General features: G+C 39.5%; 1 protein-coding gene across 1 annotated transcript; it reads left to right on the forward strand.

Moving 5' to 3' along the window:
* Window positions 1–249: 249 nt before the first annotated feature.
* On the forward strand, window positions 250–24,153 carry foxn1 (forkhead box N1). The gene is made up of 9 exons (XM_030778133.1): window positions 250–375; window positions 6,925–7,076; window positions 8,178–8,513; window positions 8,900–9,004; window positions 10,456–10,646; window positions 12,028–12,124; window positions 19,059–19,266; window positions 23,201–23,653; window positions 23,755–24,153. Exons 2-9 carry the CDS (start codon window positions 6,936–6,938, stop codon window positions 24,024–24,026), a joined length of 1,803 nt encoding a protein of 600 aa, XP_030633993.1. The 5' UTR covers window positions 250–375; window positions 6,925–6,935; the 3' UTR covers window positions 24,027–24,153.
* Window positions 24,154–24,894: the final 741 nt, after the last annotated feature.

The following is a 24,894-nucleotide window of genomic DNA, read 5'->3' on the forward strand; positions in this document are numbered from 1 at the left end:
TGGAATGATCCGAGAAGGACAGGACGCAAATCCTGTCAAAGAAAGAGGTCAGTGAATGAGTTGAGGTAAAGTAAATGAGGACTATTTGAAAACACGCTGTTTGCTGTTTGCAGAGGGCACTGGAGCTGGGAGTATAACAGAATGGGGGGAAGATAGCAAATTTATCTGAATGACGTAAATGACCTTCTGGAAACCCCACTGTCATCTGATGGTCTGCCCACTAAACCTTTTTAGTCAGAGTGTTGATCGACATGCTGCTGCTGTGCATTCTCTACTTCAGGAATCTTCTAAAGAATCACCATTTATATCATTCTCCCCTGTCCACAAGGCATACTGTATGAAGGTTTAAAAAAAAAAAAACATTTCACCATGAATGTAAGTATTAACTTTTTGTTTCATTTTTATTGCATGGTGGTTCATGTGTCTGAAAGTGTAACTTTCTATTCCAAAGAACAATAATCCTTTACAATTTTCAGCAAGTGCAGGATATTTATTAAAGCCACTTAAGTAATATGAACACAAGAACAGTATATATCTGTTTTTATTTTTTTTAATTGATTTTTGATATGCTGAGCAGTAATGTGTACAGCAAAATGATTGATTAAGGAGATAACATGTACAGAATATAAGAGGATGTTTTTGTATTGTCCCCTTGGATGGATATTATTGGAAATTTAAATGGAACCACACAGAATTGATCTTGGCTCATTTCTACAGATGCTCTTTTCAACATCCCAGGCAGGTGATATTATGGAATTTTCATAAGTTTTTGACCAGTACCTTGAGGAAAAATGTTATAAATCCAGGTGTCTCCGAGTTTTTTTTTTCTTTTTTTTTTTTAAGGATTCTCAGTCTAAGCTCATAAATCATTAGCTTTACCTGAAACAAGTAAGCTGAGCATTCTCTTTTTATCTCAAACACACAGACACACACACACGCACACACACACACACATTCTGTATTGCTGTATTGGGGAAACACTGCCATTACAGAGCTTGGCTGTCAAGTTGTCACGTACTAGAATGTTCCGGAATGATCGGTGAGCTGCTTTTTTTTTATTGCTTAAAATGAGGGTGGTCTCAGTGAGGTCCAATTTCACGTGCTTCCACTCAAAATATGTAGTTCACTATTCTTGTCTTGGCTCTTCAACTACAGCACAGAAGAAGCTGAGCAACTGCTGTTTACTTTTGACAGTTGTACTATGACTTAAAATGTATCGGTTTGCCAAACCACAAATGGTATCTACCCAAGAATCCAAGGACAAGTTATTTCAAGTAATTTTCTTTATGACGGACTAGATTGATCAGAATGAAAGAACTAAAGAAAAAAAGGGGAAAAAAAGCCCTCTACAACTGCAGAAAGCATACTTGAAATGACTGAAAAATGTGTTCAAATGTTTTCTGTACTTCATTCTTATTGTATCAGACTTTGGGTAGAAAAGGCTCACACATGGATTTACTGTGTCAGTACTGTGTGCGTGTGTGTGTGTGGGGGTGTGGGGGTGTTACATGCAGACCAGGATATAAGAATGACTAAGACCTAAAGCTTTTCCCTTTTCTCTTTCTCTGGAAACAACTACAACAACAGTAACGATAACAGAACAACAACAAAAAAAATGTAATTATGTAAAACTTGATATGACACTGCAGGACATTTCAGACTTGTGGGAGACAAGGTTTGTGCAGTGCTAGAGCCTGCTGTTATTGTGCTCATAGGCTGGAGAGCTTTTCTCTGCATTCCAGCCTTTTCTCAATCCTTCTATGTGACATGCACAGCCCCAAGCTGATAGGTTTCTTGGTGTAACATAAGAGCTCATTCATCTGTTGTTTTTCTTCTTCTTCTTCTTCTTTTTTTAAATATGCTTTCCACAGGTTTTCCTCCTCTTGTGGTTCGTCTTGATAATTTAGAATAGTTATGAGAGTTATGGCACTACACTCCGAGTTAATTTAAAGAGAAGAATGAAAAAAAAAATCACGTATTAGCATAGATTTCCTCTCTCCTTCAGTCTCTCTCTCTCTCTCTCTCTCTCTCTCTCTCGCTCACATTAACATACATACACACACACCTACCTCATCACAGTTGTTTTTCCTGTCTGTCAGTTACTATAAAAGCTCTCTCTCTCAAAGAGAGAGAGGGAGAGAGACAGAGAAAGAGAGCAAGGGCTGTTTTTTGGGAACCACTGACTGAGGATAAGCTGCAAGTCAGCGACCACCTGTATGGACCAGATTTGAGCTCATCCACACTGGCAGCAGAAACTCAGAGGGGTATGGGTCATTTCACTCATTTTCTTATCCATTGATGGGAAGATTGGCACTGCTTGGGAACTGGTTTTATTTGTGTTGAGAAATGAAATTTTGATAGCATTTATTCTTAGTGTCTTATGTTGTATATTATAAAACAACTAACCCACATGTGACCAAAAACCTTTTTACAACTTCATGTCACCAAGCAGAACACCAGAGCAATAAATTGTATTAGTCACTGTTTGCAAGCTGGTAGTTATTCAGACAGTATCTGTTATGTATTACCTTGGCACTCTGAGTTTTTGTAAACACAGCAAGATCTCCTTCAGGAGTCATCCTGGGCTTGTTTCCACCTGGGCGAAGTCTTTCCAGTGAAATCCAGCCTAGAGAGGTGAATGAGGCATAGTGGGAAGAGGTTGGACAGGGGAGGGCAGGCGTGATAGGATTCCATTTAAAGGGTCGCCCTGCCTCGGGCTGTGAAATTGGGCAGAAGGCCTGTTGTCTTGAGGAGGTATATATTTGAGAGAATCTAATGTCCCAGTAAAATGACTATCCCTCTTGAATTCTGAGAAAGAAAGAGAGAGAGATAGAAAGTGAGTGAGAGGAAGAGAGAGAAAGAAAGAATGAGAGAGAGAGAGAGAGGCTCCCAGCTGACAGTGACTTCAGTCTTGGGAACCTGTTACAGCAAGTTCTTTTCCAGTGGCTCTTTGGCTCTGGCTCTTGGCCAGGCAGTGCTGATCGTTCTGTTAATACTCTTTCAGCTGAAACCATGTTGCATTATCACTATCCCAGGCAGAGAGTATGAATTCAGATGGCACTTGTAGACTCGTGGGTGTATGTGTGTATGTGCATGTGCCTGCTTATAGCATGCATTGTGTAAGCAAACTGAATGAATGAGGCCACTCTGGTGGGCCCTCTGATGGCATTTGGTGTGCCTGAGAGTGAGTGCAGTTGTGTTTCAGAGAGGTACATCATTCTTCACAGTACTGGTTAATATAGGTTTGGACCTATATTAACCTATATTAATATACGTTTAGACTTACATTAACCCAGGTTTACGAAGCCTTGGAATTTTGTGACCGTCACTGGGTAATTTGTGTATGAATCATCTTCAGTCTAATGGTGGCTTGAAATGTTAAGAATAGTTATATTGCTTACCTACCCCCCAAAAATTGTAAAATATGCTTGACTTGACAAGGTTGTTTAAAAATGTTCTTAAAAAAGAAATACCCATCCATTTAGAATCAAGTCAAATTAAAAGGAAAAAACAAAAAAACAAAAAACAAGAACGAAACAGCACAAAACAGAAATACACAGATGACCATCTGATGACTCTCTACTGCCATACAAGTTATATACTGTATAACTGTCATATAAAGGACATTATAAATTCTCGTTAGGTTTACTGCTACACAAAGGACTGAATGAATTGTCAAAGCGTTCCATTGGTGTGCCCCTTTGGGTCGTGTACATGACTTTTCACTGCTCTCTTTGACAAACCCAGGCACACATCCCAGTTCACCATGTTTGTACCCTGCTATGTCATAATATTTTACTGTCTGACATAAACTATATCAATCTGTCTTTCATTTTCATCATCCTTATCATAGCCTTTGACTGAGAAGTGCCTACATGGAGTGGTTCTTGTTCCTCTTTTACACAAGGAGCCTTTTTATATGGGTGCTAGGGCAGTGCCCTTTACAGGGACTTTTGCACATGGCAATGTAGCACCTTACTTCACTGCATGCCCTTGCTGATGTCAACTGTGACTAAGTCAGGCTCAAACCCCCGACTCTCACATTGCGTGGTGAGCACCTAACCAATCAAGCCACAGCAGCTCCGCGTGAAGCGGTAATATGGAGAAGTACACATAATCTCTCCCACAAATAATCAAAAGCAGGGTAACAGTCTATGAGAGAGTGGTGCCATCAAATGCCCTTTTAAGCTCAGGGGGGGTCTGAGCAAAAAAAAACCCGAATGTTTGTTTGAACGAGAGAAATGTCAAAAAAAGAAAAAAAAATCACTAGGTTGGAATGATGTTTTTCCAGAAGGAAAGATAATTTTGAAGGGGTGTGTCGTACCTTCTTTATCTCTGAACATCCTCAGGCTTCAATTTATACCCTCCTGAAATATAATCATAAATCATCGAACATCAATCAAAACCTTAATCAAAGTGAATAGTGAAGACATATTGCTTGGCTAAAGATCGTAAGAGAAAGGTTAAAAAAAGTCAAACGGAAAAAAAAATCTCTTAAAACTCATTTTTACATTGGCATCCGATGCCTGACTTAACGTGCCAACACACAGTAATCGCTTAGTTTAGAGACATTCTCAGTTCAGTGCTATTCCCAGAGCTGCTGCTCAAAGTTTTACAGTTTACATCTCTTTGTGTTTGCTGACATATCCTAATGTACCAGTTGTATGTACTAGTGCTCATGCCCAAATTCAAAGTCCAGTTAGATCATCAGCTGCTTCTGTATCCCACTGATGTGCTATACTGTTTTTACAGTGTGTCTTACATTTACAGTCATTCAGTAGTATCACCTATAACCAAGGCAACGTAAACAAATTGTACCCAATTTCTAGGAGTGGCTGATGGCTGATTTTCAGGAAATGTCATCAAGCTGTTGAGAGACAGCTCAGCGGATTTTACAGCTTCGTACATGCACGGCCAGCAGATCTAACATCCCTTTAAATTGCACGTGCAGACAGACACAGCGGATGATAACTGAAACTTTGCTTCCAGTTACAGGCCTGATGCTTAAAACAAGGTTCAGCTCTCAGGAGTGGAAATACGAGCCACTCACTGCCTCCTAGAGGTCACCCAAGGTTATTACATGACACCCCCCCCTCCCAATCCTGCCCCCCAGAAAAACCTGCCTCCATATCTCCACGTAAAGAATACTGGCATCCTTAGATCACTCTCATAAGTGTTATAAAATCTCTACGCTGTTGGTCATTTTGCTGTTAAGCACAGGGAAAGAACACATGCTGTCCAACACAGCAGATACATAGAAAGAAACCCTGATTGTATGATGGATTGACTTGTAAAGAGAGATGCACACAGTCCATTAGCAATGCCAGTCAAATGTGGTGAGATCAGGAAAAAGTCTTTGGCTAGTCACTGCACAGGCATGCCGGACAAAGCAGTAGATACAAGACAGATATATGCAAAAGGAAATTGAGTCTTGTGAAACTTAGACCACCAGACTGTATAATATTACCTTTTTTTTTGCATGTCGTTATCGAAAGATCTTTAAACTCCTTTTGACTTCTTATCTGGGAAATGAGAATGAGAGCAAAGTTTCGAGAAGGTTTTTTTTTTTTCCTTTTTAAAACTGTCAGTGTCAGTTGGATTTCGAATAGGTTAGAAGACAGACAAAGGCTTCACATGTTTAGTCTTACTTTGATAGTGTCAATTTGATGTAGAACACATTTTTGGAAACAAACAGCATGGGCAATTGCCGGAAGAATCATGTAATTGTGAAAATGTAGCGACCTCTTTGAAAAAATACAAATAAAAATAAAAGACCAGGAATCCAAGTTAAGTATGAGACAGGAGACATGATGTGAAAAATATGAACAAATATCAAGATAATTCTTTTTTTTCACACAAACAGTATTTTTTTAGTCTTAAATTGTAGCTTTTTCTTGTCTCTTATCAGCTTTCTCTCTTCTCAGCCACTTTCTCTTTGCACTCTGGGCTGAAACAGACAAAGCCTGGCTTGTGTTTTCAGCCAAGCAGATTGAGAAATCAGTCAAAGCGTATAGCATAAAGACTGGCTTATCTTTCTCTGAAACATGGAACAGCAGAATGAGAATATGTTTAAGTAGACACACACACACACACACACACACACACACACACACACACACACACACACACACACCCACACACAGTGCTCTTAATTTCACTTTAAAACATATCTTAGCACTATTTCTCTCTGTATGACCAAAGCTTCATGGTTTGTTGGTGATTTTAATGAGTTTGAGTAATGACACTACAGGCTGTTGACTGTAATTGAAACCTGGCTCTTCTTCCTGGAACCCAAGCCACGTGTCTCACCTGATCTGTGATCAGATAGCACTTCAGTAAAACAAAGAAGAGTGAAAGGGCCCCTCTGTCCATATATAACTCACCTCACCATATATAACTCTACGATAGCACTAAAATAAAGAACCACAAAACCCCCAGTGCCTCATGCGTAAATGTCCTGACAGATGCTTACTGAAACAGTCAGGGAACTACAAAGTGATGCTGTTGAGGGCTGCATGGTTTGACCTGTAAATCAGAAACATATGTCAGAAGAAAAAAAATATAGATTCGTACTTATATTCAAATGAAGGAGAAAGGTGAAAATCCAACGAATACTCATATCTATTTAACTTTTTTTATTGAACTTTTTTGGGGTAATTCTTTTTCAGAGGTGATTTTTATCATCTGAGAAGAGCTGCATTAGAAATGAGAAAGCATTGGGTGGTTTCATACAACATGGCTAATGATAGATATCTCATAATTATCATAAAGGCAATCTTCAGGAAATGAAAAAAAAAAAAGAGAGAAAAAAAACCCCTGATCACCCCACCTACAGTCCAGGCAAAGAACAAAAACAAAAACAAAACAAAACAAAACAAAACAAACAAAAAAAATTCTCAATTTCATTTTCGCCTTCTTCTCAAGGTGATTGCATCATGGCCACAGAACATTTCTCTCCCGTCAGCGTCAGCAGCAGCAGCAGCGGCAGCGGCAGCAGTTGTCCGATGACCACTCAGGAGGAGCTGTGCGCTTTCAACCCCATAGTGTCCACCTGTCAGCAGATGGCTCACTCACAGGTACTCCCCTTTTCCATGTCATGTTTACACACCAAACAAACCGCTCACAACATCAAGGGGCTTCACGTTACAATGTTCTCGTGTATGTCTTTGACTTGATTGAGTGGCGGATAAATTGCCTGGCTTTTTTTGGAAAGACGAGGCTCCACATAGTGTTTGTCTTCATGTTTTTTTTCTCTCTGACTGCGCCCCTGTGAGCTGGCAGCTGCACGGTCTGTTACAGTCTCTTGAAGAGAGCGTGAACTTTCACAGAACATCGTACGAGGACAGTATGCCCTGCAGCCAAGAGAACTGTATTTTTCTCCTGACATCAATCAAATTTCCCTTCATATAGACTAATTAATTATTGCCCAGGGGCTTCAGATGTATCACTGCTCATACTTTATTGCTCTGATAAAAAGCCTTACATACCATCGGTCGGGGTATATAGTGAGACAGAGTATGTCCAAATAGGAAGATGGCATTTTGGTTTCCAGAGTTCAAAATGGAACATTTTTTGTTGTTCACAGAACAAATTTTATCAATCTGTTTTCAATCTATCCTATATTACACGAAAGTTACTGAATTTCTCATAGTTTGCTAATTTAACTGAATGTAGTATGTTTTCTCAAAAGAAAAATGAATCAAAATAAAAGTGCAAATTTAAATAGATTGCACGTCAACAAATCTAGCAGAATAGAAGAGAACCTGCAGGCTAAAGTACAACACGATGTGATTTAGAGTAAAGGCTTAACTTTAAAAATTAAATGTTTCAACTCCAATTTTTCCAATAATACTACTAATCTGTTCCTAATGTTCTACCTAAAAGGCACTCAAATGTAATATTAACTGTTTTTCAGGTATTACATTGCATAGGTAACTTGCTTAAATGATATATTTGATCTTTTAATTTGAGTAATGATGATTAAGCATATTTGAACGAAAGAGGAAAAAAGAGGGAAAGAGGGTTTTGAGATGTTAGAGATACTGAGATAACAGAATTCACATAACACCACCAAAAAAAAAAAAAAAAAAATGAAATGATGAAATTAGTCCAGTCACTGCAATAACAGACTCTGTTAATCCTTCTCAAACAGATTAAATCTTTTTTTTTATCTGTAGTTTGAGAAGACAAGTGTTGGGGAGGGGTCTGATCCCTTCTCGCAGAGGAAAAGTATCTCCTACAGACAGAAGAGCGCAGTTGTGGAGAAGCTGCGCAGACACAGTACAGACGGGTGCTACGCTAGGCCGGAGCCCGGCCCTGACGAGGAGGGTCGTTTCCACCCTTACTGCAGACAGTACAGCGCTGGGACTGGCAGCGGTCCTCACATTTTAGACTGCTTCCAAACAGTAGAGCTGCCACACATGTTCAGTGCCACACCTACTGATGCTGACGACGTGGAAAAGCAGAGCTCCTGGGCTTCTTACAGTCCCACCACTCAAGCCTCTATGTTCATGGTAAATAAGTCCAGGCTGGACTTTTACAGACTGGGGGGGTGTTGGGTGAGGGGTTTCCTCTTGTTCGTAACACCTCTTTTTTTTTGACAGTGACATATTTACAATGTCGCTACTACAAAGTGTTTCTGTGAATAAGCAATTATGTGAGTGGGGGGGTGTGTGTGTGTGTGAGTGTGAGAGAGAGAGGATCTACAGGCCTGTTGAATCTCTTTGGTGTTCCTGCCAGCATGTTAGCATGGCTTGAGGCGAAAACTGTATGGGAACAGTCGAGGTTTCACCTTATAGACGTGCTCGCAGATGTCCTTATTGCCTTCTCATGAGTTCCATTAACATAAAAGAGTTGCCTCGTATATCACACATCTGTGTCACCTGCTCATTCGGGACAGGGTGCAGCGCAGATGTACTCTGGCATACAGACGGGCTCCGCTGATCCACCAAGCTACCCCTCACAGAACAACAGTACTTACAGTAACCTCAGTTCCCTTCAACAGGTGAGCTCCTAAGAGTGGGTGAGGTTGTGTGTGTGCGTGTGTGTGTGTGTACTGTGGGAAAATAACCCAGCCCAACCCACCCAACTAGGCCATTATGTTGTCATGCAATATTAGGGCACACTATGATGAAAACAGCTTTTCACAAAAATTAATGAGCGTCAATTTGGAAAGCAACGCAAACACGGACTTATTCGGTAAAATCAATACTAACAGTACTGAGCACTAAAAATATTTATACTTGTAAAATATCAAAAACAGCACAAACTCTAACTTTTTAACATGTTAACCATTTTATGCCGTTTTGAAGTAGACATATCAAATACCTTAAAATGCATTTGGGAATCTTGTGCTGGACCACATAATTAGTGTGCAGTCAGTCAAATCGGACTCTAGTAGAAGTTCTGTTACAGAACATAGAATAGAAAATAGAAAACATAGTAGAAAATATCCGCAGGAGTATATGAATACTGTATCTTGTCACAAATAGTCACCAAAGTATTCTTGTATTTATTCTTCTCCGCTGGTTGTCTTATAGAGAGAAAACACATTTACATTTATTCATTTAGCAGATGCTTTTATCCAGCGACTTCTCAGTGAAGCATACTGAAATACTGTAATGACATTCAAAAGTCTGTTTACATATACTATTAAAAATATTTGTAACATCACGTGAATATTTTTTCATTGTTATTGCTGCATCACTTAAATACCACTCAAGACCCACTAAACTGCAGCTCTGCCTAGGAAAGAATATTACCAGCCATATCAGAGTACAGCAGTATGATACTAATGAATGTAATAAGAGTTATAGTTAAGTTGACTGAAAGTAAAATACGCACAAAAATATGCACAAATAGTAACATGAATCTTTGTGACCCACTATTGCAGTGTTTCTCAATCCTGCTCCTGGGGGACCCCCTGCTCTGCATGTTTTCCTTCTTTCCCTGCTCTACCTACCTGGCTGAACTCATCAGTGGCACTTTTGATTGGCTGAGCACACCTGATTTAATCAAGAGCATGTTAATCACACTAATCAGGTGTGTTCGGAGCAAGGATAGATGGAAGATATGCAGAGCAGGAGTTCCCCAGGAGCAGGACTGAGAAACGCTGCATTATTGTACACGTGTGCATGCAGATACAGAAGGAGGTCAGTATCAGTTTAACACACTGAGTGAACTTCATCACACACTGGCATAGTTTATCATGTATGCGGCACTTCAGAGGAGAAGTGCTCTGTAGCTTGAGAAAAAAGACGGTCATTGAGCAACCAAGACAGTTAAAACAGAGATTAATCAAACACCTGGGGCAACAAACTGTTAATCACAGTGTGTGTGTGTGTGTGTGAGAGAGAGAGAGAGACGTGTGTATAAAATATACTGAGAACACGCACAGATTTGACTGATCTGACTAAAGTCAAGATATAAAAACAAATGCGTGTGTGTGTGTGTATGTTTGTGGCTTTGTGCAGGCTTTACATAAGGCCTTACATTCTCTCTCTCTCTCTCTCTCCCAAGTTTTCAGACGTGTGTCCAGCAGGGAGACTGGGAAGCAGCTCTCACTATTCTTACCATGGCCTTTCCACAAATGCAGCTCAGGAAAGTTCTACACAGCCACTGTACCCCAAGCCAATCTACTCCTACAGGTAATTACATACAGTCCATTAAGAGCCCATCCGCTTGCAAATTTTCACACAGTCACATAGCACTCTGTATATTTCCATTTACATCTCTCTCCATCTTTAGCTGTGGCCCTAAGCCATGTATATCATGATTGGACAGAGACACAAAATGTGATCTGTGTGTTTGACCAGGAAGAAAAACACTAGTTCTGGTGACTCAATAGTGAAAACTGTTTTTCATTCATTCTAAGAGAATTCTAAAATAAAAATTATAGTCATGAAGAACTGGTCATTTTCAGAAACTGTTTTTCATTCATTCTAAGAGAATTCTAAAATAAAAATTATAGTCATGAAGAACTGGTCATTTTCAGAAACAAAATGTTTTCATATTAACATCCTTTCCCTGAACACTTGCCACTGTCTAAAGTAATACAGTGCTAAAATTACACATTTTCTACTGGCTGCTTTTCTCATAATTATGAAAAGTGTGTGTTGATTTGGGCAGTAGAGCAGACACAGAGCAAGTCAATGAAACAAAAACTGTGTACATATATGTTAAAAATCTCTGCATGCAAGTAACTGTCTATATCCTAAATTGCATAGATTATTTTTATTCCTCGGGAGCACGCTTGATCCTGTACACTCCAGTTAAACTTGCCAAATTCACAAAAGTGAAAATTGAATATCACAGCATTTATGAAAGTCAAACTAAATAGATACAGATGAAATTCATATTTGCACAGCAGGGCCTGAAGGCTTGCAGGTGTTAGGTGCAATACATATGCCCTCTTTTTAATGGAACTGCTTTCCGATACCAGTCAGAGTCATGCTTCTCATCAACCAGCTGTGATTCAGGACTCAGTGTTAAATCCTTCATTTAAATATGACTTTTAATTACATAAATAGCTTTTTGTTTGCTACATTTCTGACTGTAAATTCAGACCTTGCAAATGTATTCCTGATCATTGCAAAATGTTTCACATGTGGCTTCGTAATGTTTACGTTTGCTGAGCAACAGAGGTTTGAATTACACAGTACTACTGCTTGCAAGACATTTTTAGTCTTAGCTTAAATCATAGTTGTATTATAGAAATGTATTTTGCTGTATGTTTTGGAAATGCCACATTTGAAACCAAATAGCCGAAGATGGCCTGTATAAAGATTATGACTGAAAAACAGAGAAAGATCTCTTTACGGTATTTTCATTTGGATGAGCGATTACTTGATTTTGAACCGCTGAAGAGATTTTGTTAAAGGACAATTTTCATGAGTTCTTTTTTACTTTTTTTTTTTGGTGAGTAAGTGCATCAGCAGAGAAAGCAGTAAGAAAGAAATATCACAGAACGTTATATGAAAACCAAACAGCACACAGCTCATCTAATACAGTTGTTCATATTTTCTGCAGCATTCTCATCTTTATGGCCCTGAGAAACAGCAAGACGGGGAGTTTGCCAGTGAGCGAGATCTACAGCTTCATGACCGAACACTTTCCCTATTTTAAGGTACAATCTGAAAGCTCATTTTGCATGTTGGCGTTTCCTTTTATAAAGCACACTGAATAAAATACCAAATGACCACAATAATGTAGATGTAACTGATGTTTTGAGTATTGTCATAAAGCAAAGAAACCTCCTTAAACCATGTGGATTTGCTGCTATGGCTTCACCCACCTGTGGTACCGGGAGCTGAGTCTGTTTTTAACCCATATGCTGATCTCATTAATAAAAAACAAATAAATAAGTGAAAATACATAACTAAAAAAAAAAAAAAACACTTTAGGAACTTTAGGAAACGACAAGTATTACCACCTGGTTCCTTTTCTTCTTCACTCTTTAGTATCCTGGCAACAGCCCAAATAATATTAATCATACAGCATGTGGGGAACAAATACAGCTTTGTGCCAGCAGAGCAGCTCTCCTTAAGGCTCCCGGGGCTACACCCGTCATGGCTTGATAGCTCTGTTTTTTGGCCCTGATGAGTCTTAGCCAATGGACAGCACTGAGACGTGGCACTGTTTTGATTCTTTTCCATGTAAGTGTAGGCGAACGATCAGGTGACGTGTGAGGGCTGCATACTGTGTAAAAGTCACTGGATGACAAGAGTCTCATGAACCTGAGGCCAAACAGTAAAAAATAAAACGAAGACAAAAATACTGTTGATTGAAGGTGATGACATGTCAGATAATACAAAGAGCATGGGCTTCCTTTTCCCTGACATGCATCTACGCACTAATGAATGAAGGAAATCCATAAAAAGGACGTGAAAGCTTAGTTTATCAGAGCATTGTCTTAAAAACACCCCGCCATGGACTTTTAAACAATCTGAGTTGGTCTACTTTGCAAGAATGCTGACAAAAAAAAAAAAAAAAATTAAAAAAATTTTTGCACAGTATGGTCTGCCAAAGATTTAAAAATCCTAACCCAGATCAAAGAAAGCTTGCGGTGCTTCATTTTACCGACACATTATTAGAAATTGGAGGTCTGCTGTTTCGGTCTTCATATATCCTTGTTTTAAAGAATGTATACAATAAGGAAGAAATTTGAATAGAATTATAGTGAGTTATACTGTATTACTGTGTCACAGAGAAATACCTGTGCTTCACTATCAGTGTGAATGGGCAACACCCTCATTTGTTTTTTCTTTTTTAACATATTAAATCTACTGGAAAATTCTCTAGCTAAGACTTTTCACCTCCATTACCAAAGGTTCAGTCAAAAATGATTTATTTCGAAATAAAAGCATTATGAGAGAAAGGATGGAAAACGCGTTGAATGAAATTCAAACGCCTGTCAAATACAATGCACCTACATAGGAAGCAGAATTCCTATTACGAAATATGGCTGTCATCCAAATAGTTGTAGTGTGAATCATTTAGAACAAGGAGACATGACTGCTCAAGGGAAGACACATTAAAGTAATGGAAACCTGCCACTTTATCATACCAGCAAATCATATCACACAAACAATGAACTCTCTATCTATATGTTTTTGATTACTACAACCAGCTCCGTGTTTATTGGGAACACATGGAACACCTTTACACTGAGAACTGCCTGATTACTTTGCTGTACAGTGGCTCAAGGTGCTGAAAATGTATCAGAGAGATGTTGGTCCATGCTGCTGGCATGGTCCACACAGCTGCTGCAGATTGGACAGTGGTTAATTCACGCTGCTTCTTCTGTCTCATCCCCAAAACGTTCTAATGTGGTGAGGTCTGAGGACTGTTCAGGCCACTCAGTCAAAGTGAACTCGCTGTTCCTAGAGCCATTCTGAAACAATAACCTTTGCCTTTTGACAGCATCACCCCAGAGGTATCTATATGACATGGGTGAAATATGCTGGGTAAAGATAAATGATGCTATGCTGTTCAAACATTACTCAGTTGGTATCAAGGGATCTAATGCATCTTGAAAATACTCCCATTCCACCTTCACTCCACTGCCATTAGTCTGTTCTGTTAAAACCAGGCAGGATTAGCCCGAAGACTCATGTCACTTGTGCCAAATCCTGATTCTGCCATCAGTACAAGAGGTACTGAGATTTGCTGGCATTCGCATGGCTACTGGAACCACTTTTTCTTGTTTTTAGTTGACAGGAGAGGAACTGGTGCTGACAAGCATATTACGGATGAGGACTGAAAGGCTGATATTCCACACATTTACTTTTGCCCTTTTGTGATTTGCATGCTTGTTTATGAGGCTCTTGTCTTTCTCCTTGGATCTCATTCATCAGCGTGCTGTTTCCTACCACAAGATTCATGTTGTTTGCCATGCACTTTGTAGCACTACTGTGTTTGAAAAGCCTCAATACTCAATTTTTTTTTAGCTTACTCATTTTGCCTGTTCAAACACATTCTACTGAATAGTGACTACATCTCTCAATGACTGCCTGCCTGCTTTATGTAGCAAACCATGGCTTCATAACTTGCTGTGTGTAAACTAAGCTCACTGAACAATTTAGTCCACCTAATGCCCACATAATGTGGCATCCTAGCATACATAGCACGCTAGCTATGACAAAGGTGGACAATTGTCAACAAAGATATTTGGAAGTAGGGATTCCATTCATAGTCAAGAACACTGCCTAGAAATTGCTTCAGTGTTGCATATAGACTGTGTTATATGAACCAGCAGGTATATTTCCATTAGGAATATTCCAAAATGGAACATTTACTTAAGAAACTGAGTGTTTCTCTTTCATCTGTACTTTCACTCTTGCAGTACAAGACAAATCAATACTGCAAAATCTATCCACAGGGCTTTGTGGATATACTACCTGATAAAATGAGGTTTTATTGCACATAAATTCTCCTAAGCAGAACTGCAGCAACAGCATCAAAGCATTTTTTTCTCCACAACCAGAGTAGGGTAACTATTAGCCTAATTATACGATTGCCTAGCGAGGTTTCACATAAAATTAAATTATAACCATAATAAAAGGACAGCTCAGGTTTCTTGATATATCCATCTGTTAAGTAAGCTAAATAAATCATTGAGACTAGTAGAAAAAAAAAAGTCTTTATTTGACTGCTCATGTAGTTCTGTTATATTTAAATGACTTAGTGTTACAAAGAATCAACTAAAAGACCACCAAAAATGATAAACAAATATAACAGTTGTAAACTGTCAATAAATATTTTTACATGTGACAGCTCTTTTTTATCTGGAGTTAAGTGAAGGTTTCTGACTTTTATGAGCAGCTTGTAATCATTTATGGAATATGAGCTCTGTGCTGAAAGGCAAAGTGTTGGATATTAGAATGAAACAAATGCAGAGAATCTGAGTGTACAATGTCTTTACTGTTAGGATTGACTAATGGTGTATGACAATTTGCATCATAACTGACAGATAATGGACTATTCTATTATTATCCCGTTACAAGTTAGTATAGAGGCATAGTACAGAAATGGGGCTCATTTTTACATAGAAGAGATAGACTGGAAGGATAAACTCATGTGATGCTGTGAGGACAGAATGTGAAAAATATTTTCTTTAGAATAATTATGGCTGCGTTTCCAAGAAAACGAGTTTAGTCAGTAAACTTTAACATTTCAAGTTTAAACAGATGCATGCTTGTGTATAGAATTAAACCAAATGCGAAAGATTCTCAAAAATTGAAACTAAACAAGCACTCACTATCTGTTCACTAAGGGAAGCCATGTGGTCCCACGAGCCAAAATGGCAGAATCATACCAGCATGGTCACTTTAAAAAGCCCATTTTACAGATGAAACAAGAATTTAGATGTAGCTGACAAATAACCATGTGATTAAGATTCTTTTTCTTTTTTCGGGGCCGCATGGTGGCGCAGTGGGTAGCGCTGTCGCCTCACAGCAAGAAGGTCCTGGTTCAAGTCCTTTCTGTGTGGAGTTTGCATGGCCTCCCCATGTCTGCATGGGTTTCCTCTGGGAGCTCCAGTTTCCTCCCACTGTCCAAAGACATGCAGCTTAGGAGAACTGGAGTAACTGTCTGTTTCAAATATCTGCATCACATTGCATTTAAAACTTTTCACCCTGTAAATGACCGGATATGGCAAAACACTGGCTTCTTTTTTAAACTGGTGTGGGCCGTGATAAAAAAGTATCACGCAAAATCTGCATGAAATCAAACATCACCGTCCTCCAGTCCCAGAATATTAAAACTGAAAGTGATTAATCGAAATTATAACCTTGTTGTGTATTTGGTACTAAGGCAAGCATCACAAATGTAAATTTTATGTCTCATCAATGTAGTGTGAATGGACCTCACTCTTTCCACACAAAGCTTGTTAACTTCATTTACAGTGCAACATAGGGAAAAGAGGGGTATTTCAATATACTGCATATTTCCCCTTGTCTAGGAAGAACAGAAAGTATCTATGTGACGTGTTATGTAGCAATGACCGCATACTCTAAACAATCCATTTTGAATAATACAGTACCCGCAGTGCTTAGAACATTGAACATTTCAATGAACAAAAAATGTAATCACAGAAGCATTCTTTTCCGTCTGACGTGCAGTTTTGTGTCTGTGAAACGGCTACGCAAAAGCTTGGTTGGAGATATTTTGGTCACACTATTAAGAGTTGCATGGTTAGTGTCCAGAACTCAGTAACAAAGGGCTTCCATGGTTAAGTTTCAATGTTAGTAGTAGGGTGTCACGCTGGTGGTGTGGTGCAGGACCCAAGTGCAGAGACACGTTGATGAAGGTGACCAAACGGAACACTTTACATAAAATGAAGACCAAAATACACGTGCAGAACAGAAACAAAAGCCAATAACAAAAAGGTGCAGCGTAACAGTGTGCACTAAAACACAAACAACGATAGACAAATGACAAGGCAAACACTAGGACTTAAATACAAGGGAGAACTAAACAGGGCAAAACAGGATTGGATAAAATTAACAAGGTAATAATTAGACAAACAGGTACAGGTGAGGGGCGGAGACAGACAAAGAACAGGAGCACAAAGACATGTCAAACTAAAAGTCCAAAATGGCGGTGCAGGTTGTGACATAGGGATGGAACGAAAGTTCGACTGTTGGGATATTCGTTCATTGGGTAGGTATTCAGTTTTCAGTTTTGGGATTCTGATATCCCCTTTTTTTTTTTTTTTTTGCTAAATCAATAAGAATCAAGGCGAATTGCAAAATACATTTTGTCAGCACATTCTTGTACTATATTTATACTTTATAATTGCACTGTTAAATGTGGAAATGAGCTATATACCATCTCAGCTTGGGGGCCTGACATCCCTCTCACTCACAACAGTGAAGGTCACGCTTGGCCGTTATGTCCACACTAAGCCGGGTAAATCTGAAAACGCAGATTTTATGTAAAAAACGTGTCCCCGTACACACTATTGGTTTCGCACCACTTTCCAAATGTTCTATGTCCACACCAAAACACTGAAGCTGTCCCACCAGCTAGCCTACTTGTTTGGCCAAGTCGCGTCCAATATCGTCGCTCCATGTAGGGTTTGGCCTTTTCAAATTTATGCACCTTGGAGAGCGTTTTCAAAAAGTATCATTTTCAGTGGCAGAAAACGCTGTTTTAGAGTGGACAGAAGGGCTAAATGGGTTACACGGGTTAGTGTGGACAGGGCAAAAGGAAAAAAAAAATATTAACAAATAACAATACAAACAAGAATACTGTAGAGTTGCAGAATCCTTAAAAATCAATGCCTTTAAGTAAACTGGAAGAAACGTGTTGCAGCACTATGCCACCCATCTCAGCTGAGAACGGAGGAATGTCTGGCTGAGTCCTTCCTGAATCATGCCCAAGCCTCAACCCCCGCCCCCCGCTCCGAATACTTGAATATTCGCTGCTGACCCAAGACACAGCTGTTCAAGATAGTTACATTCATTGTGGTGTACACTAGTATTAGCTAGCTCAGCTAGCCCAACAAGCCAATTGTGCTATAAATCAATAAGATACACCACACCATCAGCATTTCATTTCCGACTACATGTGTAAACAATGCTGTTAAAAATTCTTTAAAAAATTACTTGGTATTTTTAAATGGGCATTTCCAAGTTCTGTTGTCCACACGATAGTGGAAATTGCTAGTTTGAAATGTTCAAACATAGGAATCCAAGAAGTGAACGGCACTTTTGGGTGTAATTGGGTTTTGAGTGTCCATAAAAAAAGGGGGGGGGGCTCCAAGTAAAGCCATTCCTCACTGCCAATTTGTTGTGTTTTTAATGATAAAGCAAGCATTAGACAGAAGTTAATTTACTGTTGTCTTCCTAATGAAGACTTTTGCTAACTATACCTACAGCATCACATATTGAAAGGAAGAGTATTTCATTATTCCACAACATCAAACATTAAACATACATTTAACATGCAAAGACTTGCTGGGTAAGGAGTAGATTCACATGAGACATATTCTTATTTGTGTTTTGTCGGAGCATGTTCATAAGAATCAAATTACACAATCCTGTGCTCAGCTCATACAGCCTTCTTTTGGTTTTTCAAATATGACAGTGTCGTCATACTGTATGTAAACATATACATGCTCATGTAAGTTATATAGGACACACAATGATAAATTCAAATTCAACTTCTTCCACAAAGATTATTTTTTTTACGCACACACACTCACATACAAACACAAACACACACACACATATACACAGGCCAAGCAAGCTTGTATGTTTTCTGTCAAAACATTCTTTCAAAATTGATCTCAGACAAGATGTGGTCTTGTGGACTGTTTATTGCCAAAGGTATTCATGGAATTCTATAAACCACCAATGATTTATGAATCACATCAGAGACTGAGCTATATGTTGTTCGGACCTGTAAGACTAATTTGTTTTATCAAAACAAAATAAACACCCTGCACATATAAGATGGTATCAATTAGGATTACTGTGTGACTGTTTTATCTATTGCAACTGAGTGGTCATAAGGCCTCTTTTTTTTACCCCATCAAATGTTTGCTACCATTGCAGACTGCCCCAGATGGCTGGAAGAACTCTGTTCGCCACAATCTCTCTCTGAACAAGTGCTTTGAGAAAGTGGAGAACAAGAATGGCAGCTCCTCTCGGAAAGGCTGCCTGTGGGCCCTTAACCCGACTAAGGTGGAGAAAATGCAGGAGGAACTCCACAAATGGCGCCGCAAAGATCCCCTGACAGTGCGGAAAAGCATGGCTAAACCAGGTGGGGACAAGATTTTCTTTCTTAAATAAGAACAATACTGACATCATTGCTACTGCTTTCTAAAGCTCTCAAGGTTTGTTCTAGCCCCGTTCTGTTCTATCCCCTTCTATATCCATTCCAACCATGTGCCAGGTTAGTCTAATAATCAAAGTAACACTACATTTATCCATTACACCGGATATAACTATCATTTGGCTGTTTGTTTAGCTTTTTGTAGGTTTCTTCTACTTGAAATCACAGGAGTGTTTATAACAGAAATCAGTTTCCTAGTTCTCCATGTATAGTGGTACCCAATATCAATAGAGAGACTGATGAAGAGAGTAAAATGAATTGTGCTGCACCTCCCCGATCTCATGTTGCTGTGACTAATTAACTTGTGGAATGTTATCACTGCCTAGTATCACTACCTGCTAATGATACTGTAAGGCCAGATGGTCAAAAGCATGCTCTGACCCCGTGCAGCCTTAGAACAGGAAGACAATGTATACAAGTGTTGCAAGTGATGTATCACCTGTTTAGATAGCAGGCTCAAAGGGAGAGAAGTTTATGCCCATATATCTAGCGACTACATGCATTGATAGTGAAGTTGACAGTGAGATACTACAACATCAGCTCATCAAGAAGACTTACTTACTGGGTGAGCCCGTTTGACAGATCTCTCATCAGTGCTTGACTCCACGATTATAATTGCATGCAACAAGCCTAGGCATTCAAGTGCTGTTCCAGCAGTTTCACCAAAGACACAAGTATATAAAGAAAGCAATGCCCTGAATGAGAAGACACCTAAACAATCTTTCTACACCTTAACAGAACCATACTTGTTCTTCAGGTATGGTTATTCAGTGATGCAGTTTTGTCTAGTTAATATCAGGTAGTGCTTGGCAATAAATTTATGATGTGTTGCTTGTAACAAGACTGGACACTTCTCAAAGGTCTGCTGGTGTGCCAAAAAATGTCGCTGAAGTTGTTGTGTTTCTAACTTCAGCTAATACTGCTGATAATTTACCATGCCAAGTGCATACTGAAAGTGCAAAGGGAAAGGTGGCTAAGCTTAGATGACTATGACATCAGGTCCATCTAATGAGAGGCCATTTAAAGGAAACAATTCTCTAAATAAAGATTAAATCTCTGTGATTACACACACACACCTCTGCAATTCACCCATCCTTACACAGCAGTAGTGTGCACACACAACCACTAGGTGCAGGAGCAGTAGGCAGCACCCCTGTGCCCAGGGGCAGTTAGGTGTTAAGTGCCTTGCCCAAGGGCACTTCAGCCATGGATATTTTCCTGCCAGCCCTGGGAATCGAACCAGCAACGTTTCAGTTGAAAACCTACTTCTTAAACCCACAGGCCACAGGCTGTTTCTTATGTCACCTAAAGTAGAACTTGTGGCTTACCTGAATATTGCTCCAGTCCATGGGCACTTGCAAACTGCTGTGTTACTAGTTGGTGTTACTGCCCCTGCCTCCCTTTACATTGTCAAAAACTGCTCTGGCCTGTTGAAGATGGACCTGATTAAAGTGTTTCAGTGTACAGTTAATCTTGATTTAAATTGCTCTGCTGAAAATGCTTCTGTACTAGTGTTGGAAGCGAAAGCTGATCGCAGTCCAGTTGGCTGTGTAAAGATTTGTGCACAAGGTCAAAGTCTTTCTTCAACAAAAGCTACAGAGGCTTCCTTTCTCAGACACTATGAGAACTCTACTGGGGGAACTGAGGTATTACAATATGTTTCCCCGAACAGTGTCACTAGTAAGTGTAACCCACCATAAATAAACAAATGAACGGAATAAATACTGAAAGTTATGACAGTTCTATCCTACCAGAACTAATGAACTGCAATAGAACAAACTAGACCATATATCACAATCAGAATGCTCAGACACAATTTCAATGTTCAGCAGACAGCTGATATGTTGGGTGTGCCCTCACAAAACCATCAGAGTGAGTGTGTATATCTGTGTGTGTATGTGTGTCTGTGTGTGTATGCACACCTATCCTGTGTGTGGCCCACTTCAGTCATACCACATAACACAATTCAAGATCCAGCTGGTGACAAGTCTTCCTTCTTCTTCATGCAGTTTCCCCTTCATCTGGGTGGCTTACCATCTCTTCAGAAAATCCAAATCTCACTAAAAAACAAACCAAAAAAACGCCTAGCTTGTGTTATGAAATGGCTTACAGTACTCCATTCAAAACAAATGCACTTTTAATGCTTTCAGAGTGGTGAAAATAACGCAAACTTTAGCAAGGTTAGCGATGCATATATACAGTTAACTTTTACAGTAAACATAGTGAAATGTGTATTTGAAAGCGTGGTGCAAACCATCAGCATAAAATGATAACTAGAAATATAAATTAGGCATCCCCGAAGACTATATGATAAAATAACCAGAAATATGAATTAGGAATCCCAAAGGATATACGCTCAACTCGGGAGGCTGGTGGCTTTCATGGTTAGCAAGAACATTTTAGAAACAGTAATGCTGCTAGTAAGATCAATTAGCTTATCTTCCATCAATTGTAAAAGTGAAGTTTACCCACAGATAACAGTTTAAACATGGAGCAATAATCTGCATATGGTTTATGCAGATTAGAACACGTAATAATTAAGTTTTTAAATACTCCACTGGTCGATTAAAAAAATGCAACACAGAACATAAACTAAATGGCACTGCGTTAATGAAGACTAATTAGCATGACTCAAAATGAAGTTTACATGACTCACCAAAACAACAACACGGTCAAGATTGTTACCTCACCGGTGCAACAATTGTTCACGTGTATCTCAAACGTAAAATGACAATTAACTGCGCTATTACCTGTGATTTGTCGGATTTCCACTCATGTCATGTCGCAGCAGGTGTTTCTCTGTAGCATGCAACAGGAGGATGCAAGCGAAACCGAACTTTTCTTCTGTTAGGAACCGAAGTGACAAACTTGGAGATACTAGCGTTTAGTTAAGGAGGAACAATACAAATAAACAATTTAGGTGGAGTAGGTGAAGGGTTCCTATGTTTCTCTTTGGTGGTCTAGCAAGTGTGAAATGACCACGAGTGATCATGTTCATGAAATATCTCCCAAGTTCATACTTCCTTCATGTGTTCTGAGAAAGACTGGAATATAAATCTTTTTTTCTAAGTGACAAAAAGCAGTGGTATATGTTATGGCTCAGATGAGGTGATGTAACATCTGAATACGCAAGTTATACATATGGACTCTTTACCTTTAGGGAGCAGGGTGCCTACACATAGATCCATTTGAAATGGTTTGAAATGTAACTCATCCAGAGAAAAACCTCCACTTTCATCACTGCTCACATACTATATGTGTGTTGCACTTGCAAGGCACAGTCGTACTGGATTCTCCCACGCTGTCTGAATTTGTATTTTCGACAGAGGATTAGTGACAATAATCAGAGTCTGCCTCAGTAGTGCCTGTTGTTTCTGAGATTTTACACTTTACTCAGTATTGATATACATCTGTTGCTCTTTTTTAAAATTGGCTGTCTTACCTCTACACAGAGACACAGTTACAGCAGATGTATGCCTCCCTAGTATGCCTCCCTTCCTGATCCATTACATTCTGTTACGTACACCTCTGGGTTTTTTATCCTCTGTGATGGACTTGATCTATATGAATGGTTAAATTTGAAAATAAACAGTAATAAATAAAATGGTTATACATAGAAATAAAATAAACATCACGATTTTGCCCAAGGCCCTGTCTAACTAACGACTGCTGTTTCTTGCAGCACAACTGTTGTTATCCAACGTATTTGTGTGACAAGGATTTATGCGTCATTGTGTCAACATTACGAATTGATTGGTAGACATTCAAATGATAGTAAATGAATTAACTACATAATTGCATCAGATGGTTTGGATATATTGGTGTTTAATTAGCTTTTATGTTCTCGGACATCTCTTCTTAGAGGAGCTGGATCGTCTCCTGGGGGAGAAGCCAGAGAGGTTTAAGTCCCTGTCATCCCACCTCAGCCTGTCCAATGCACATTCTCAGCTGCCAAGAACAGATGTGGTACCCTCCTACAGCCAGTCCCAATCACTGGGGCTAAGTCACTCCCTCCAACAGCCTCTTTACAACCACGTTCCCTCACTGACTGTTGACCCACAGCCCCACTGCATGCCCCCCAACCCACAGTCATTCTCTTTCTATTCACCTGCATCCCAGCAGCCCAGCACTGGGCTTCCTTCCAGAACTGGCTGTCTGGATTCCCCTCTCCCGGCTAACACCCCTCCAACCTATAGCTTTGCCATGCAGGCAAGCCATAATGGTGCCAGGAGCATGCAGGACCTGCTTCTGGATGGTGACGTAAGCAGTGACATCGACACCCTCAACCCGAGCCTTACCGACCTGCAGCTACATGGTAATAAAAGAAAGACTGAGCTAGGCTAGACCTAATCCCACGTTTTAACCAGTAGGGGGTTTTAGGCTCTCCACGTACTCAGCAAATCTCTTTTTCTACAGGGAATCTGTGGGAGGAACTAAGAGATGACAGTCTGGCCCCAGAATCTTTACCAGTGATTGATGCACCGCCCTCCTCACTCCAGTCCAGCCCCATTACAAGGGGCCGTGGGTCAGCTGGAGGAGATGCATGCACTGCTGGGAAAGAGGAGGGAGAACAGAGCGGAGGATCTGCCCGGCATGTAGCTGAACTCTACTCATCCCCTTACAACAGCGCGAATGATACGGCTGGTGCTCTCCCAGTCTCAGGATATATTGAAGTCCCTCTGTTGTGAGTTTCATGGTAGCTATCCCATCTTATAAAGTAAGCCAAGGTCAAATAGATATTTTTTGCTCCCTTTAAATGCTTGGGAATATTAACTGGTTAATGTTGTCTGGTTAAAATCCTAAACAAAAAGTGTATCAAATCACAAATGCACCTTATACATTTTTTTTTTAACTTAAATTAAAAATATATTTGCAGTCTCTTATGTTTTGTGAGTAAACATTTGAACAAGTTCCGGTAGCCTTGACAACAGAAAGAGATGAACTCTGATAAAAATGCCTCTTAAGTCATATTCAACCACTGTCTCAACATCCAGTTGTTGATGTTCTGGATGAAATAATGCTGTCGTTCCTTAGTGTTCCTATAGGAAATTTACTTAAACCGAGAGTGCAAGGGCTGCAGTTCTTCCATTCCAAGATATCACAAAGCATCTCAAAAAATATTGCAACACACTACAGTCACTTAGTGCCAGAAGTTCTGTTACTGTACAATGCAAACATATAGTTTTGAATTATATAAACCCGTCAAATTTATATGAAATTTAGTGGATGCTTGGACATTCATTGGTTAATCAAAGTAAGTCAAGTTACTCTGTTTTCTAACTTGCAAATACCATTTTTCATGCAGGCAACTATGGGCGATAAAATAGTTATTGTCGTTATTATGAATCTATCTATGGATTTTTAATCTAGGAATAGTATTTTTGTATTTTAGAATGTGCTAACAAACACACTGCCCCTTTTTGCTTAACATCTTTCTTAATTTTTTTTTTCCTGGAGGAAAACTGCTTATCATAGTTCAGCAGGAGTTCTGAGGACTCCCTTGCCATGCACATTTTAGCACTAGCACATCCAGTTCCACTGATCAACCAATCATCA

This window comes from Chanos chanos, chromosome 6 (assembly GCF_902362185.1).
Source record: "Chanos chanos chromosome 6, fChaCha1.1, whole genome shotgun sequence".
In the NCBI taxonomy this organism is placed as follows: Eukaryota; Metazoa; Chordata; class Actinopteri; order Gonorynchiformes; family Chanidae; genus Chanos; species Chanos chanos.